An 18,562-nucleotide genomic window follows, 5' to 3' on the forward strand; every position below is an offset into this window, starting at 1 on the left:
GGGAGAGGTTTTTTGTTTGTTTCTTCCTTAATACACAGCGAGGATGTCATTCTTTTAGACCTGACAAGACACCTTGTAATACCATTTCAATGCCATTACTTCCCCACGGGTAGCCAATCCTGTCGCTTTGTGAGTAACTGCTACATTTGTAACCCCCTTCAAAGGGGGTTCAAAGACACCAAGCCTACTTTCTAACCAAGACCTTTAAACCTTTTTAAAGCCAAAGAGGCTTTAAAACCTCAGCAAGAGAAAAAACAAAAGCCGGTAAGTTGCAGGGAGTTTTAAGATAAGCTTACCTTGTAGTTCTTTGAGCAGCTAGTAGAACCAACTCAAAGAATAAGCATTTCTGCAGACTACCTACTGCTGTACAGCTGCATGCCTAGTTTGCATTTTGGACTATTACCGACAAATTTATTAAGCAAGTCCGGACATGCAGCTTTGGGGGGGGGGGGGGGCAGGAATAAAGAAAGTTTTCCTATGTTACACTAATTATGCACAGAGAAGGGGATGTGAAATGAACAGTCAACTCCCTCCCATGCTCACTTTCACATCCGTGTCCTTTACTGGTCCAACGGTAACACCAACTCATTTTCTTGAGGTTTCTTCAAGCCAGTCTCTTGTGGTTTCCCCAAAACCATGAATGGCTTTCTGTGGTGGGAACTGAGGAAGCAAGCGGGTTGCTGAACACACAAGGATGCCTGGACAGAACAGCTGTGTGTTTGCAAGAAGGACAAAAGCCAGTGGGGCTGCCAGCACTGCTGTGAATTTCAAAGACTCATGCTATTTAGTCAGGCACAGTTTAAACTTTCTGGTACACAGTGCTAATGACACAGATTAACAACTCAAAACTCTATTCATTTTGCTGAATAACCTCTCTTCCCACAAACCCTTTCTATACCCTGTATAAGCACTCAATACCACTCCCACCCATGGGATAACCCTTTCAAAACACATTTAATTCCCTCCCACTGTTTTCAAGTTAATGTAGACTTTTTTTGGGGGGGGGAGAGGGATAGAAAAAGCTGGATTTGTGTGACAGAAAAACTGGAAGACAGGGTCCCTCCCATTTGCCAGAGCAGCATGTTAATTTTCTATCACATGTTTCACAAAAGAACATACTAAAGGCCCTGCAGTTGCAAAACAGTCCATTTGGATGATATGAAGTCAGTGATGAATTTGCAGACAAATTAACGAGGTGAAATATTTGGTATAAAGTTTTGCAATAGGAGGAATTAAGCTTCCTATAAGCATTTTTAGCGCTCCCATCTGATAGCTAGTGAGACTGGGGACACAATGAAAGATCAGTGTCAGTAGCCAAGAAGATACTAGTATTGCAACAGAGTACCAGAATCCTTTCTGCTACGAAACATGAATTTGGTTACTAATAAAGTGCTAAGAGACCAGAGCCAACTACTTCAAGCGCACCAGAAAACCAGCACCAATTCCTTCCTTGGCGTGTGTAAGAGCTTTATGAGGGCTGTAAACAAAGCTTTCAACCGCTGCTAACGATTGCAGTACCAATAAACAGCCCGTGCTGCAGCTGCATCACAGCTGTTCCAAACATTTTCAGATACCATCGTTAGGTGCTAGGAATTGGTAGTGTTACATGATTTGCCACCAGAAAGCAATGGTTTGAAATACTGCAGCAGTCTTTAATATAGAAATAATCCCAGAGTCCCAACTTGAAAACAGCATTTTTTTCCTCCCCCTCTGTTTTTGCTTGAATTGGCAAAGAACCACAGCATAGAAACTCAAACTTGCTTTTCACAATCTTCTGATACTCTTTCACAGTGTTATCTACATACTTTCAGAGTCACACACACATTTTCCTCGAAGTTCCTAAATATATCAGCAGATACCAAACTGAAGGTAGTTTAACAGTGCTTCTTGAATAATATTTCATGAAAAGTTGTGCTCTATGCCCCAAAGTACAAACCACGGCAGCAGTCTACCAGAGACTACAGAGAACTAGCTTGGGCTGACAGGGAGGGTATCCTAAGTTTAGGATTTATAGCCTACCTAACAGCTTAGAAGGTGCCGAAACTGCTGATGAACATACCCTTACAAAGCTCCTACATCTAAAGAGAACGGAAGTACAGGGAGGGGAAAAAAAGGGCTACCACTAAACCTGCGGCAGAAAAACTGACTAAAACCCACTTGTGCCTGAACCACTATTTCTCATTGCTGGCCTTTTGCTGCTGTTGATGGATGAACAACATAACTTCATTCTAAAGCTAGATGTTCACAGTTCACACACAGCTCAGAGTAGTGTGACTATAGAGACTCGTGGCGATTTTTCAGTGACAAGTATTGTCCATCAACCCATTAATATGGAAGCTGCAAATAAAATGAAATGCAAGGCCAATCAATGAATGTTTCTTTAAAACTCATCATCTACTTAGGCCACATACTTCCAGCAACTTTTTCTTCATCCAGTAGCCTCAAATCTCCAATTTACATTGAGGGGGGAAAACAAAACAAAAAAAGAAAAAACCACACACCCACACACCCACCCCCTTCTGGGGAAGGGAAAAGGTATTGTTTCTTCCTGCCCTTCTACTCTACCAACAGACAAGAATTGTTCAGGTCACTTGCAACAGAACTGTAGTCTCAGATCTGTAAGTCATTTAACCGTTTCCTAAAGGCACTTACATTTGAAACATCAATCCCTTACACAAACTTTAAGCTTCCATTCCTAACAAGGAGTCAGGGATTCAGGCACTGCAACAATCTATTTCTAGTGTTTTCAGATAGACAAATTACCAAAAATAAAAGGACAGCACTAAACACGAATGCTTTCTGGTAACAGTTGCATTTAAAAACAAACAGTTCTGTCCTATTTCCTGAAAGCGCTATGAAGCTCTAGAAAAAGCTCACCTCTGTATCACTATTTGCAAAACAATCTGCACTTTGTTCCCTAGGCAACTCTGCTTCAGCTTCCCCTGCGGTGGAGCTCCAAGGGACCATCTTGCTCGCCTCCCGTGAGGAGTACCTCCTGCAAAGGGGAGCTAAGCACGAGAGGGAGAAAAGCCATTAGGTGTGAGAAAGTGGCAGTGTGTACGTACAAATGTATGTATAATCACTCTGCTTAGAGAGCAGAAGAGCAGTGACTCGTGTAATGCCAGTAATTTAATCAGTTAACTCATGCCTGCAGAGCACTGATGGAGGGGGAAGAGAGAGGGACTGAACAACAAACAATCCCACAGTCCCGAGCGGCTCTTCCCAGCTCGGCCAGAAACCCTAAGAGAAAAGGGGCTGGGTGGGAGGCAAAGTAGGGAGAAGATTAGATTTCATTAAATAGATACCATAAGATGATCACAAAACTCTGGCTTTTGTTTTGTTTTAGAATTCACATGTCTTCAATGAACGTACGCTCTCAGGTTTTGTTTTGTACAAATAAACATACAAAAACCATCTCCCCCCACACCCTCTGTAGCTCTGGGCAGCTTTTTAGCTCTCCAGCTAAAGACTGAGTCAGAGTTTCTTTCTTTTCCATCACAATGGTTATTTATCAGGAGAGCAGGTGAAGCAGAATACATCAGAGACTGACAATAGGTGGAATCTTATTAAATTATTTCCTTGAGAGTGAGCCTGGAAGGGGACTAGACAGCTCCTTTAGAAAACCTACAGCTCTTCCTAACCCAATAGGTTGCAAATATTTGAAACTTAAAAACAAAGACCAAGAGATACTGGGCGTATAGCAGCATAATATGGAAAAGAGCCCACACAAACACTTGTTTCTTTTCCATCTTGGTCCCCATCTACCAGCTATAAGGCAGAATTCAGTACTTTCTACCTGTCCTCCCAACTCCCTGCATGAAATAGTTTAGTGAAGTGGAACTGGCTCCTAACCTGTAGGCTCAGGTCCTCCTCTACAGGAGAGGACTTGCTAACATTTCAAATTTTAAAGACTTTTTTTGAGTGCAGTCTGATGAGTGCTTCGGCAGCAGCACTGACCTTCACAATAGCCGCTCCATCCCGGCCCTGGCCCGGCCTTCTGCAGTTCGGCCAAACAGACCAACCTCTAAGGTGATGGCACTGGCTTAAGCAGTTTGCTTCCTGCTGCTCATTCCCACTTCTATGTTCCCCTCTCAGTTGTGCCAGTAAAGGTGTTTGTGCAACCGTGCACTGAACCAGAAGAAATACTTGCTAGCTTACTGCTCAATCATTTCACAAGAAGGATGCCAAACTGACTGAGCGCCTGGAACATCCACCAGAACAGCAATAATTAAGTGGGCAAAACTCTTATCCTTCCTGATTTGGAAAAAATCTCTGAGGAACTAAAAGCACTAAATCTGTTTACTCCGTATTCTTGATATTTTCTTCAAAACCTGACACGACCTGGGAATCAGCAGTGTGTGTGGGGGGGGGGCCTTTTATGACAAGAAAATGGCTTCAACTTAGCAAAAACTTCTAACTCCTCTTTGACGAGTAGCTTCCCCCCCACACTCATCCCCCAACATGAGGAAAACCACACAGGAGGAAAACTACAGAATAATATTATGGCACTTAACAATTCTGGACTTAACACTGCACCTTTCATCCGGGAATCTCAGAAGTCTGATTAAAACGAAAGACACCACCAGAAAGTTTGTTTTTCCTTCCACCTACAGAATAGTTGAGTACTTTCTGAGTATGGACTGGCATATGGCACAGTATGGACTCCTCTTCTTCTTTACTTTCAACAGTTTCTACAGACTCTTGACCGAAGACAGATCTACAAAGCAGCTAAAGCAACCACAGCACAAGAGCAGAAGTGATGCTACCATGCAGGTCCAGAGGCTACTACCGGCACTGCAGCGCCCGGAGGTTCCAGCGGAACCAGCACATCCTAGGACACAGGACGGGACCACCACAAACGACACAGCCCAAGAAAGTCACTGCCAGGGAAGCGAGAGCAGGGCGGAGGAGAAACCTACACCGCTTGCAAGCGACTGAGGAAAGACGCCGAAAGCCAGGTACATGAAAGGGGCCAGAAAACCTGACAGTAAAGCAAACGGGAGGACAGTAAGTAGGTTAGAAGAATCACATTTGGCTTAAGCATTAGACTCCTAACAACTTCATCAAGCAGCTGATCCAAGGTTGAGATACTTTAAGTACTACATTACTCAAACCAGGACAACGGTATCCAGGGGATCCATAAAGGAACGTAGTGGAAGTTTAGAGCTAGAGAAGGAGCAAAAGCAGCAGCTAGAAGGTGTTAGCTGCTGTAACAAAACTGGATTGGATAAAATGAGGTAACTGCACACTAATTCTCACAGCCAGGAGGCAGTACCGGATAAAGTAGATGGAGATGCACAGAACTCCCACGTATAAAACACGTTCAAATGCTTCGAGGCAAGGAAGCGCACGCAGCTTCTCTACACAAACGCTACAGTTCCCCCGGGGACTGGATCCACAACACAACCCAGCTCTTGGGAATTGCTGGGAAGACTATCCCACAGCAAAATCCCACAGGATGTGAACATTTAATGGACTGCAGATGAAAGGACTATAAATAATCAACATCATCAGAAACGGACCACAGAATTCCTAGGAGGAAAGGAAGGCATTTTCTTTTTATTTAGTCAAACAATCCTAGTTAACACTGAAATGACGAGAGGTATCTAAACGATCATTTTTCCAGAATGGGCTGATTTTTCTTTCCACCAGTCTCAACAAGAGATACGCCCAACTGCAAGCTTCATCTTTCAGAGTATTTAGTATGCACTTCACCACCATTTAAGTATGCCATTTAAGTATGGCATTAGAAAGTATCAAGAAAACAGCTTATGCTGGGAGATCCAAAAGGGAGGCTGGTCCTTCTTGAAGAGGTTCAGTGAAGCCATTTGCTTAAAGGCTCCAAAAGAGACATCTTTATTTTGAGTCCAACAAGCTGAGAAAGATTCACTTTCCAAAAACATGGATGATGCAGTAAAATACATTCTCCCTTTTACAGGGAAGGGAGACAAAAATCTCTAAACCCTGACTTCCACCCACTCCAAAATAAGCCAATACATACTCCATGTGCTGCACAAACAGAAGCTCACTGAGGTAGGGATTAAATCTTGTTCTCATGCTGACTAGGTTGAACTATAAAGCAGATTTTGGAAAAAAATAAATAAATCAGAACGTGAAAGCCGTTTGCTTAGAACTGGACCGGTGCCAACTCAAAACTTCACAGAGTTCACTCAGTCTTGGAGCACACAGAGAAACAAGCATTTCGGACAATCCACACGCAAGCCAGGAACTATCATGCACAGACAGTCATTGTCCATTCAAAGACAAACATGCCAAGGAAGAACAACCCCTCACTAAAGAGGCTCCCTGTTAGCGTCACCAATTAGAGTCTTCCCTCCTCTAGCAACTTCATAAGCTTCACGCCACAGAAAGTTACCAAGCGGTTTATGTTGTTCCGTGGTGTTTTTTTTCCTTCCCCCCCCCCCCCCCCCCGAGTTCTCAGATTTATCTTGACTTTCCAATTAGAAAGAGTTTCAAAAGCAAGGAAAGGGCTAAGTCTTTACTGTTTCCAATTCAGCCCACTCACTTTAGCCAGCTGCCACACCTAAAGCCATTTACAATCCTGCACCAGGAGCTTCTCACAAGAGCATCTCAAATCCTTGATGAGCAATTAGAGCATTACCTCACTGCCTTGGAGTCAGGTCCCTCCCGTACAGCTTGGGAACCACTAACAGAGCAAAGGCAGATAAGCAAATTGTCCCAATGCCCAGGAAGTCTGCAACAGAGACAAGAACGCTACAGAAAGCGGAGCTGAGAATTCACAAACAGTGGGTCTTTGCAAGATTTCAGTATACCATCTCTACAAAACCATTAAAAATACCTCCCACCCCTATCCCCCCCACCCAAAACACCAATTCCCCCACATTAACGTACAAATGAAACCTAAAGCTATCTGGAATTCTGCCCCTCACATACAAGATAGTACTAGCTTACCTACTTTAAAAAAAAAAAAAAAAAAAAAAAAAGGTCAAATAATAGTTTGTGGATACTATTTCTAAAAGGAAATTTTGAAATTCGCCGGTACTGAGCACAGCTGTGTTTTGTCAGAACTGCAGGCATGATTACTACTAGAAACATCTCTTTGATTACTATCACATTGTAATATCTAAAACAAGTAGTAGCATGGGATAAAGAAACGCTTTAACACCCAGTTTCAAAACAAAATGGTGAAATCCCTGAATAATACAAAGGGAGGTCAGGTTTCCTCCTCCTCTCCCCCGTTTTTTTAATTAATGATCTCTCAGATAGGCTGGAGCAGTAGAAAAGAAATGATAGACAGAGGCTGATTTTTTATTTATTTATATAAAACCGCCTTGTCATTTCAATTCCTTTTTACAGTTCGTGACTTTTCACCATTCTCCGAGCTTCTACAGAGGAAACATTCTTGGAAGTCAATTATGTTTTACCTCAAAAGTACCTGTTGCACCGTACACAGCTTTACTGCGTCGTATGAGCTTACGCTTGCTCTACGGCAGACTATGAGAAACAACTCATCTCAATATTCCTGTTGCCGTTTTCCTTTGACAACTGACCGTTCCTGCTAATGGCAGCGCTCTAATCTCACGGCACAATTGTTTAGTTTAGCAGCTGTCCTGTGCCTTTCAGCAAAGCTGATGTGACAGCAAACGTCACCCCCTTACAAGAAGGCCGTTAAAAAGAAATCAATACGATTGCAGTGAAACAGGAAAGGAGGCCCCTCTTACCCCATGAATTTGAAGCGTGCAGACAGCAGTTATTTACATTCAAAGACATGACGAGTCATCTTTAAAAAAAACGAAAACTGTTTTCAAGAGGAATTCATATTTGAAATACCTGCAATCCAGTATTCAGCTTAAATAAAATCTCCCTCGCGCCAGAGTCCCCACGCGGGTGACCCTGGCTGCAAGGAGGCCAGGCAGGCCCTGCTGCCGGCAGACCACGCAGCGCCGCGTTAGAAGCCCAGCCCACAACTGCAGCACTAGCCCATTCCACGGCAAACCCCCGCGTTTTGGCTACCAGCTACCTTTACACGCTCCCACTTCTTCAAAATGAAAAGTTTCACAGCACGGTCATCTTCCTTTCCCCACCAAAGTTTTATTCGTTTTCCTGTAAAAATTCAAGGATACGAGTTCTGAAGGTGAAAGTATTCCGATTCCACAATAAATAAAATTACCATTTTCACAATCTGCTTTTTTTTTTTTTTTTTAGGCACACAAAGCAAATTAACAACAAAAAAACCCTTTCAAATCTACATTACTCAAAGGGCGCTACAGACCTTCAGAATAATCCTGGGCAAATCCTTTGAAAGTGGTTTCATGTTGACAAGCTGTGAAATTACAAGCTCATTGCAATATCAAGACAGGTCCTCAACACAAGCACTCAGATCTGCTCCGCACTTTACAGTCTATAAACCTTAATTTGACAGACAATTTGCCAGGAAGTTATGAAACTCATTTTCCGAACAGACGCCAAAACATATCGTGGTAGCCACTAATAAGGAGCTTTTCACTAATGCGAGAGATGTGTAAAACCAATACGAAGTGATTCTTCTCCCACAGAACCTTACAATGGGGGGCAGCACAAGCATCACGAACCACAGTCCCAGGTGAAGCTTGTGAAGGCTGTTACAATTCAAAGGGAGTGACATTAGACATAATTAGCTCAGTTTAACATATCAGACCTTAGATTCCAACTAAGCCACAGGCAGAAAACAGACCCAGGCGCTGCATCTGTATAAAATTACTCAGCACAGTGTTACCTGTGACAGCGACTGAAGAATTAGCACGCCAAGGACATAAGTTATTCTAAAATCACAGATATTAATCAGACAAGAGTTAAGGACAACACTCACAGTTCTGCATTTACGGTCTTACGCTGCAATTTATGACTTACAATGAACTAGGGATCCGAGTTTTCCACCCCATCCATCTGCACTGAAAATGATTTTTCCTTAGATGTTGTTTGCAGATCAGTCCCATTTTTACATGTCCACGAAGGGGAAAGAATCCTAAATACAGCAATAAGTTTCAGAAGAAGCAGTCCGAGATTTTCGCTTGCAGGCTATCAGAGTCCGAGAGCGCTTTCGGAAGCTTAGGGCTACAAAAGAAATGCTACTTGTCAATCTATTAAACAAACCAGTAATTTTTCAGCAAGCTAGAAATTCTGAACTGCAAACAATAGTTTTCAAGTATTGAAAACTACACAGGCAACTATTTGACTGTGTTAAAACTGGTGATTAATCCTTCCGGCAATTCATAGCAAGCACCACAAATAGCAACTATTTTTGCAGCAAAATACCATACAATCCCAACTCTCTCCATCCCCTAAAATAAATGCTCTGCCACGTACAGTATTCCCAAATGCCTCATGTAGCGGCATCAGCGTCCCAAGAAAGACGCAGGACTAAGGAATTAGAGAAAACATGAGAATTTGAAGGGTATGCGGGAAGTGATAAAGAGCTTTAAAGCTACTTTATATAACTGCACTGAACAACTGGCCATTAAAAAACTGATCTCTTAACTACTCATGTTGAAACCTGCAAAATGTAAATCAAGCCTTTGTGAGACTAACTAAAATAGAGTCCCCTCAGGGCTCCACAAATACCACAGTGAAGTCACTGAAGTACTCAGCAAGCCATTCCCAGACCCTGATTTAACAAAGTCTCCAAAGGATTTCCTGACAAATTGCACAGTTAGAGTCACTGCTCTCAGCTGAGAGAGTTCTTCCAGATTAAATAATCCTTACTTCTTGGACAACAAAAAGACCTTATTAAAGACAGATTACAGAGCCAGCGTAAGCCTGCTAAAGAAGGAAACTCACATTAAGAAGCTAAAGTTATTCAGACTGCCCCCTCGATACTCAGCTACTTGAGAACAACATAATGCTACAGAGGAACAACTCGGTTATGGAAAAGGAATGAACTACGTTTTCTCATTAGGGCAGCAAGAGATTCCCTTAAAAGCACTGCTTTGAAAATTAAAGTTAACTGCAATACGGCATAAGTTGAATACACACTGCAATCACACACATCACACACACACACACACTCACCTCCCCTTAACACCAATGTAAGGGCTAGAAATGCTCTCCCAATGCATTAATTACCGTTTCCCAAACTGTGAGTTTTTAAATTGCAACTTCTCTATGCAGAATTTCACAAGCATGCTAATTGTGCATTTAGTTTCATGGTTGCTTCATAGGAAGACAACGAACAGCAGCCTAGTAGAGTTTTAATGGAGTGACCGTCAAACTAACAATTTCATTGTGCGCTAGCTTCAGCTGTGCTAAAGCAAGACTGATCACATCATAGTTGCATAAATTAAATATTTGAATTAAGGCCTATGATATACCCTTCCTTAAAAAAGCTGCTGTTCTATACTACAAAAAGAAAAAACAAAAAAAATCTTCTCTGCTGCAAACAACTGGCAAATGAAGCTGAGGTTGAACACAAAAGCTGGCATCTCGCCTGCGTTTCCTTGTAAATGCCTTCAAATGGCAATCATACCCCAAACTGCGTTTTGTGGACAGAGTATATATAACCAAGCATCATTACTCTCCTCAAAGCCAAATAAAGGGCTGAGCAGCTCGGAAAGAGGAAGGTGGGGGAGACACGCAATCTATTCCTCCTAACAACCAGAAGCTTTTACAAGTTTTTCATTATTTTACCTGTACACGATACCACCCGTCTTGGGGAAACACATCTGCAAGCTAGGCTCTACAGGACGGATTTCAAAAGAATTGGTGAGCAGCAACGTTCAGCTCTAACCACGATCTATGTCTACAAACACAGCTGACATGTTTGCAACTATGGCAACCAGCAATTTCTCTTCTTCTTGAAGGGCAGACTAACAGAGGGCTGCTTTCCAGCACCTCGCGCTGGCTCCTTTTCCAGGGAAAAGGGGTGGGAGTTGTGCACACGCACTCCTGTAACACCTAGCCTGCAAGGCCAGGCGTCTCCCCCGGATCCTTCAGCTTGGCAGGACAGTCCTTAGCACACAGCTGAGGCACTGCTGTCATTAGTTAAGTAAGTCTCCCGGGCGCCATCACCGCTCAGCAACAGTGCGATAGTTACCTAGATCTCCTGAACGCACGCAGAAACACAGACCAGATTGTCCGCAGACTGCAAGCTGCTTATAAAAACATGACTGCACTTAATGGAGATGGGGCCACCCTACTGCCATTAAACAGCAACCAGTGTGCTGAGGATGCCGCCTCTTTGCCAGAGGAACAAAACCCTGGGATCGTTATAGCTAAAATCAAGATGACCTGGGCAGAGAACAAAAATGGCTGGTGGGAAAAAAGGAAAGAGACGACACTAGTAGGACCAACTGGGAAGGAAACAGGGAGGGGCACACAGAAATTCATGGAAGGATGGTTTAAAAAGCCGTGCAGAAACAGCAGCAGCAACAACAGAAAGCATACAGAAATTAGAGCTGCAAGAAAGAGAAATGAGAATTTGCTCTGGGAAAAAAAGTTTGAAACCTGAGAAAAACACAAGCCATTGTCCAGCAACGTATATAAAGAGAGAGGGAAAAAATATCTCAGTGCTATCCCTTTTCCTCTTCCTGCAATGTGTGAAGGAAGATCCTTTAAACACATGGCTTTGCTTTGGCGTGTTATAGACCTAAGTAGCAAAGCTGTAACTAAAATGTGTGCATGTAAAATGCTGGTGAGATGCCAGAACTACACCAAAGCTCCAAGCATAAGACAACGGCACTCATTGTAAAACTAATATGACGCTCCTGCTTCAAAAAAGCCAAGACAAAAGTAACTACATACGGTAATTTCTTAGCATCCATATTCTATTTAAAACTGCCACCGCTACACCAAAGTCCTTTATTCTTGGAACACATGGAGATACTGCGGAGATGATGAGGGGAGATTTGCTGAGATCTTTCTAATTTAGTCTTGAGCCTATCCGATGAACTACGAGAACAAGGGAAACAGAGGGATACTTTTAAGAAAAGTGGAAGAAAGGAAAAAGATATAGTGGTACTTCCCCACTACCTTGAAACACGGGTTCAAATCCCCCTTCTCCGAATTTAAAGGTGCAACTTAAACTCAGGTCTCCAAAATTCTTGGGGGAAGTATCCTACTTAGAGGGTCTTAATACCTTCTCATACAGACAGAAACAGCTTTTAGAATTGCAGATATTCCTTGTAAAGGGACGGGGAATTTCCCAATTCCGGTCTCCTCAGTGAGGTTCTACACACTGGACAGAGAGATCAGCTTTCCAAACATTCCCAGGATCTAGGTCTTTAACTGTGCTTAGTAACAATGATCCGCGCTGTCTTTTCCAGTAACAAGCTGTTTGCTAGCATCTAGACACCAAAATAAAGTTTTTCCAACTTGTTTTGAACTGTGAATTCTAAGAAGTTTCAGAGAAGTTGCAAACCCCTACAGACAGTTTTCCCATACTGACACACCTGACCTGCTCTTCTGATTTACCTTTTGCAGACTCCTCAGAAACATTACCTTGATCTACACGGACTGAATATCATTGCACATTAATCTGGACATCCCAAACTGCCAAAAACTCCGGATCCTTCAATATAGGCCAGCAGTTGCACGCTGGAAGCCTAGAGCGGATATTACTACTCCTGAATGGGTTCAAAGTAGAGCTAAATATTCTGGCTACCGGTGCTTTTAAGACTAAAGGCAAACGCAACATCAAACAAGGACACCACTTTCAACATACAGTCTAACCCTTGAGGATCACGCAGAACTAACTTCATAAAAGGGCTTTGTATCCTAAAATGCATTTATGTCCTACAGAGCACACAAATACTTGTCAAGCCCCTTGCTTCTTCTCTGTTATCAATTTCAGTAATTAAGTGTCTTGCAGACTGTGGTGCACTGTGGGGAACACAGCCTGCAGGCACATAAAATCCAAATGCAGCACGCAATAGCTCGTTCAAACAAAGATGCTTTGAAGAAGCCACAAGAATTAGAACAGAGCAATGCTGCAGAGAAGTTTTGAGCATTCAAGACTAAAATCGCATTTCTGGCACTTTATTACTTCTTCAATAAGCAACTAACTCGAAAGTGCATACAAAAACATTCTGGAATATTTACTGCTAGCATAGCATATGGACAAACAGCTTGACACTGCACAATGACTGTTTTTAAACTTAACTCCACCACCATATCCGTAACTAGCTTCCTAGTCTTAAAAGGTGTTACAGAACAAAATACAACATCTGAATACCTAACTGGGAAAAAATAAACACAAGCACACTCAGATATCTCAGTCGGCCAGATTTCTCATAAAAGTAGTATTCTAATCTAAAAATTTGCAAGTTCCTGAAGTTATAATAGTCCGTAAACAAGCCTGAAACTAAGACGACTGACGATTATGTTGTAATGCTATAACATTACTTCATCAGCAATATGTTCTAAAGACGCAACTGTTTTCATTAATGAAATGCACACATTTCTTCAGAGTCCAGGATTATGAACACATTGCTTTTCAAAGAACACACATTATATAGAGGTGCAGAGATTCAAACGCAACAGTAACACATAAGTAACAAGTGATATGAATGCCCACAAAATAAGCTTTGTGCTGATAATAAAGGACTATTACCATGTACTATAAAAAAGGAGAGAAAAGTTGAAACCGTATCTTAGGTTCCTGCTTTCTTTTTTTTTTTTTTTTTTTTTAAATTGTCCCATATAAAAATTCCCAGGGTATAAAAGATAAAGGAAGACAGGCCTTAAGCGCTACCTCCCCTTATCTAAGTAATTACGTAAGCTTACACACGACATATTTGTTTTGAAGCTCCTAACCTAGAGAAACACTTAAGGAAACTGAAATGTTATTGGCTGCGGGGACAGATGAACCCAGCTAGCAGGTGATCCCCAGGATAACATCTAGCATAATCATCTCCATCCCACTGAAAGCATGAGCTTTGAAACAACAGGGTCACAAGTTCTGGAACCCAAGGTTCTTCTCCTCAACCCCCAAGGTACCTTCGCCCATCATTTGAAGGAAAAAAACGAGAAGGAGAGAAACACATTATGTATGTTAAAACTACAGCTAGTTTAAGGTTCAACGCTGACTGCTAAATAGCAATTGTGAATGGTTACACTGAAAGTTTAATTTTACTGTATTTAATTACATAAACAGCAATGAGCATCTAAATTGTGGTTTTAATATTCTGTTGGCTGCTGTGTTTCCCAATTCTAAACAATTACCTTTCCTCCATATGGAGATAGTTTAAATAGCTGAATGAATAGAGCAGGGAGGAAAAAAAAAAAAGTGAAGGCTAAGATACCTTAGTCCTAAAAAAAAAAAAAAAACCCTCTGAGAAAGCTAATAAATTAGAAAACTCATTTTCTCCTTTTTCATGATTAAATTCCATGGCTTCTGCAGTAATACCGACTATTGCACATACTGACAAGTCATCCAGTACTCTTTCCAGCGTAACACTATAAAGTTTACACCACCTCCAAATAACAGAATATTCAGGAGATGTGCTTTTGCGTATTTCTACACGCACAATTTCTACAGTATTTATCACTTTTCCACTTTTTCAAGCCAACCTTATCCTTCAAGAATTCCAAGTGTGTTGTCCAGAAGAGTCTACAAATTCAACTTTCCACCACATTAGATAAAACATGCTTACTGCAGAACACAAGTGCAAACTACACCACTTAAAGCTTGTGTTTTATGAACTGATAGCATAACTTGCAAGCACTTAGCTTGCAGGCATCAATTAAGCAATCCCTTAAAGCTTTCATTGTCACTTTTCTTCCATTGACTACTGTTTCACAAGTATAATCATTTAAAAAAAAAAAAAAAAAAAAAGGTCTGCAGAGCTGAGGAGTGAAAAGGTTATGTCCAACAGCAGGGCAAACCCTTTAGTAAAAATATCCCATTCATATCAAGAAACTTTGAGGTAAACACTTGCTTGAAACAAAGCAAAAAAAGTGAGAATCTAGCAAGGTTGGCTTGTTTGTATACAGCAAAAATCTGTTTCAGCACTTTATTACCACTCGGGGCAGACACATTTCCCATTGTTTTGTGGGCAATGGGATTAGCTCTAGAAGAGCTTTGTGGCCTTTAATTAAATTTCCACACAATAACGGAGCAATTTAACCCTTGAGCAGGGAGAAGAATTGCAAAATATAGTTCAGCACTTCCACAAACAATGATACTCAGTCTTTGTTTCCTCTCTCTTCCCCAGAGTTTTATTTCGCTTTTGTCCCGCATTTATTCTGTTTTACGTTTACTATGTCTTTTCTGTATGGCGGAGAGCAAGAGAGACCTGCATGACAAATCATACCCTAAGTCTTTACCTTTGTCTTTAGATAACAACTGGTCATCACACCTTACTCTCTCACCAGAGATTTTGCTCCTGTCCTTCTCAGGAGGCAAGAATGAGGAGCAAGGAGAAGGTGCAGAGCTTCTGACAGGCAGGAATGAGACCATTAGTTTAGAAGGAGGGGGCAAAGAGAGGAAACAAAGTCCTTGTTTGGGCAAAGAAGCATTCCTGCAACTCTAATTTAAATGGGAGGAGCTCCTGTTAGCTTAAGGCAAGCATCCATTAAAGGTAGGACACCCAGATTTCATTTTAGAAATTAGGTGCAGAGTTTGGACCACGCATTTAGAAGAAACGCCATTAGTGCAGGGCGGTCTAGGGAAGGCAGTAACAAAGACCCTTGTAAGGGAGAAAAGGAGGAAAAAAAAAAAGCTGTGTTTTCCAGTTTATGACCAGATTTGAGGAGCATACATAAGACAGCTAAAGATGCAGTAAACGGTGCAAGTTATTAGACAGTAAGCATTCAGCAGAGGAAACAGGGTAAAAAGGAGGCATGTTCGTTGTGTAAACTTCTTCACACAACACAGATCATCGAAGGCACTAGGAGCCGCTGCACGCAGCATCCAGTCGACGGCGAGAAGCCTGAAAGCCAAGTTAGCGCTGCTCTTCCCAACTCAGCGTGAGGGAGGTCCGCGGCCTTCCCTACCCTAGGGAAGCCCATGCTGCCACGCGGGTCACTTTGTCACCACGCGCGACACAGGAGCCGCTCCCGCGCGGCCACGCTCTGCCGGCCAACAGCCGCACACGGCCACGATTTTCAGGAGAGGCGACGTTTGCACTTCGCAGGGACAGGGAGGGGGTCAGGCGAGTCCACGCCATGCCTCGGCGCAGAAAGACGGGCCGAGGGTGCCCGAGGGGGGCCGCCCGCACGCCCCCCGGCCCGGCGCGCACGGCCGCGGGGCTTACCCAAGTGCAGCGTGAGGTTGACGGTGTTGGGGTGCTGCACGCCGGCCAGCATGGTCTGGCTCTGCCACCAGGTGGTGTCGGCCTGGTTGTTGTAGTCGGTGAGGAAGGCGGCGCCGTGCTGCAGGTGGGGCTGGGCGGCGTCGCACAGGTGGCAGGACTTGGTGACCCCGGTCACGCCGGTCTGCACGCAGTACTCCTCGGCGGGGGAGCCGCACGTGTTCGTGGCCACCACGGTCACGTTGAAGGCGGCGTTCACGAACTCGGGCATGCAGCGCTGCGGCCGCCCGCTCCGCTCCTCCACGCACTCGTCCATGGCGCCGCCGCAGCGGCCGGCCAGCGCCGCCAGCGCCAGCGGCAGCAGCCAGCGCGGCAGCGCCCGCGCCCTCGCCAGCCCGGCGGCAGCGGCCGGCGCCGCGCGCTCGCCGCCGCCCATCGCGGCGGCCGGCAGCGGCGGCAGCGGGGCTGGCGCTGGGGCTCGGGGCGGCTGGCGGAGGGGCCTGGCGCGGGCCGGCAGCGCGGGTGCCGGGGCAGCTCCGAGCTCGCTCGCTCGCTCCGCGCCGCTCCGCGCCTGGCTGCGGGCTGGGCGGGGCGGGGCAGGATCCGGGCCGGGGGGTGGGTGGGAGCTGCGGCGCGGGGCACGCCGGGAGAGGAGTCCCGCCGCCGCCGCCGCCGCCGCCGCGCGGGCCCGCCAGCGGCCGGCCGCTGCCGTGGCGCCCCCTTCCTCCGCCATGCGCCGGGGAAGGGGGGGGGGCGCGCGCGCGCGCCGCGTTCTTAAAGGGGCGATAGCGCCGGTGGGACCCGCGCGGCTGCCGCCCCGCCCCGCCCCTGCCCCTGCCCCGCCGGGGCCGGAGTCTGACGCCGACCTGCGGCCGGGGCTCTCCGGGCTGGGAGCCGCCGGCTGAGGAACAAAGAGCGCTCGAGATAACCGCGTACCGACAAGAATTCCTTGGCGCGCGCGCGCGCCTTGGGAAGAAACAAGCATCAGTGAGAAGTGAAGGCGCAGCGCGGCAGGCAGCGTGCGGCGCTCCCCAAAGGGGATCGGGGCGCTGCTCGGGCAGCGGCAGCACAAACCAGCTGCCTAACGCAGCGGAAGGCGAAGCCCGCGGGTCGCTGCGGGGACGACGCTGCACCTGGCCAAAGAGGCCTTCACCTTGGGAAGCTTTCAATGTTGAATTCACACCTAAAAGGTGTATGCAACAAATGCACAGTTACAGGGTTACATGGGGGGGGAGGTCAGTATAAGCCGTGCACCTGCCTTTTCCAGCTCTTGGTCCCAACGATTCAATAGCTTTGCAACAACAAGAAGTTTATTTTAACTCACTAGATTTTTTTCTGTGCTGTGATCTGCTACATTACAATATACTGCTTGCCCCTTTTTGCACCCCCAGGAGCTTGATGGGGACCTGACACCAAAATACCTAATATAGACTAGCGTACAATCAACAGACTTAGAAACCATTGCACTCACCCAAAAAGAGAAACTGAATATGGCCCCTTGCATCTACTAGGCGGTGCTTAAAGAGAAGTTCCTAATGCGGCCCAGCATTTCTTGGGCAAGATCAGAACAGGATTTGTTTGCACAGCTTCGCTGCTCCACCTCTGCCTTTCCGAGATCAAGTATTTGCTGCCCTTAGCTGAATGCTAGTTAGTAAAACGCAGCAACTGCCTGGGAAGGCCAACTTCCTCTCTGAATGCTATGTGAAATCATTTTCAAACACAGCCAGGGGAGGATTTAAGGCCATTTCAATAAGCTATAATAGTCGGGGAGAGTCAAGCCCCCCCCCCCCCCCCAAGCCGTCAGTCTTTAACTGTTTTAAAATGCATTTGAGGTATTTCCTGTCATTAAGCTTCTCTGCACTTTAGTCTTTGGGGTGGGTATATGGGAGGAAGTCGACGCTGGGAATGAAGTACATTGGAATCCCCTTGGGTACGGGTAACTAACTGAAAATTTAGCCAAAGTGACTGTTTACTTTTCAGTTCTTTGCAACTTCTCATTTAAGTTCACATTATCTGCATTCCAACTTCCTGCTGAATCACAGTTTTCAGTGCGACTCATTTGATATCCTTCAGGAAAGGCCTGGGAGGTGGGGGAAAGGAAGCTCATTTTCCAAACTGGGATTTAGACATAGCTGCATCAACACCAGGATTTTCCCTCTAATGTTTTCCACTGCTGCTTTTATCAGTGTAGCTACCAGGGGTGTGTTACTGCCAAGCTGCCACTGTTCAAAATAGGTTTAAACAACACAGTGACTGAATGCCAGTGCCTTGACTGCATTTAGGATGCAAACCAGTTTATCATTAGGCTATGAACTAAAGCACGGGCACATACATTTCTTAAGTGTACGGCTTTCAAT

At 44.7% G+C, this 18,562-nt stretch overlaps 1 protein-coding gene across 1 annotated transcript in view; it reads right to left on the reverse strand.

Moving 5' to 3' along the window:
• Positions 1-16,589, reverse strand: part of LAMC1 (laminin subunit gamma 1) — an 83,750-nt gene extending 67,161 nt beyond the window's left edge. Inside the window, exon 1 of the mRNA XM_009672839.2 lies at positions 16,209-16,589. Within this exon, the coding sequence (XP_009671134.2) occupies positions 16,209-16,521 (313 nt within the window). The 5' untranslated portion in view covers positions 16,522-16,589. The remainder of the gene's footprint in view (positions 1-16,208) is intronic.
• Between the last annotated feature and the right edge of the window lie 1,973 nt (positions 16,590-18,562).

The sequence above is a fragment of the Struthio camelus genome, chromosome 8 (genome assembly GCF_040807025.1).
Source record: "Struthio camelus isolate bStrCam1 chromosome 8, bStrCam1.hap1, whole genome shotgun sequence".
Classification (NCBI taxonomy): Eukaryota; Metazoa; Chordata; class Aves; order Struthioniformes; family Struthionidae; genus Struthio; species Struthio camelus.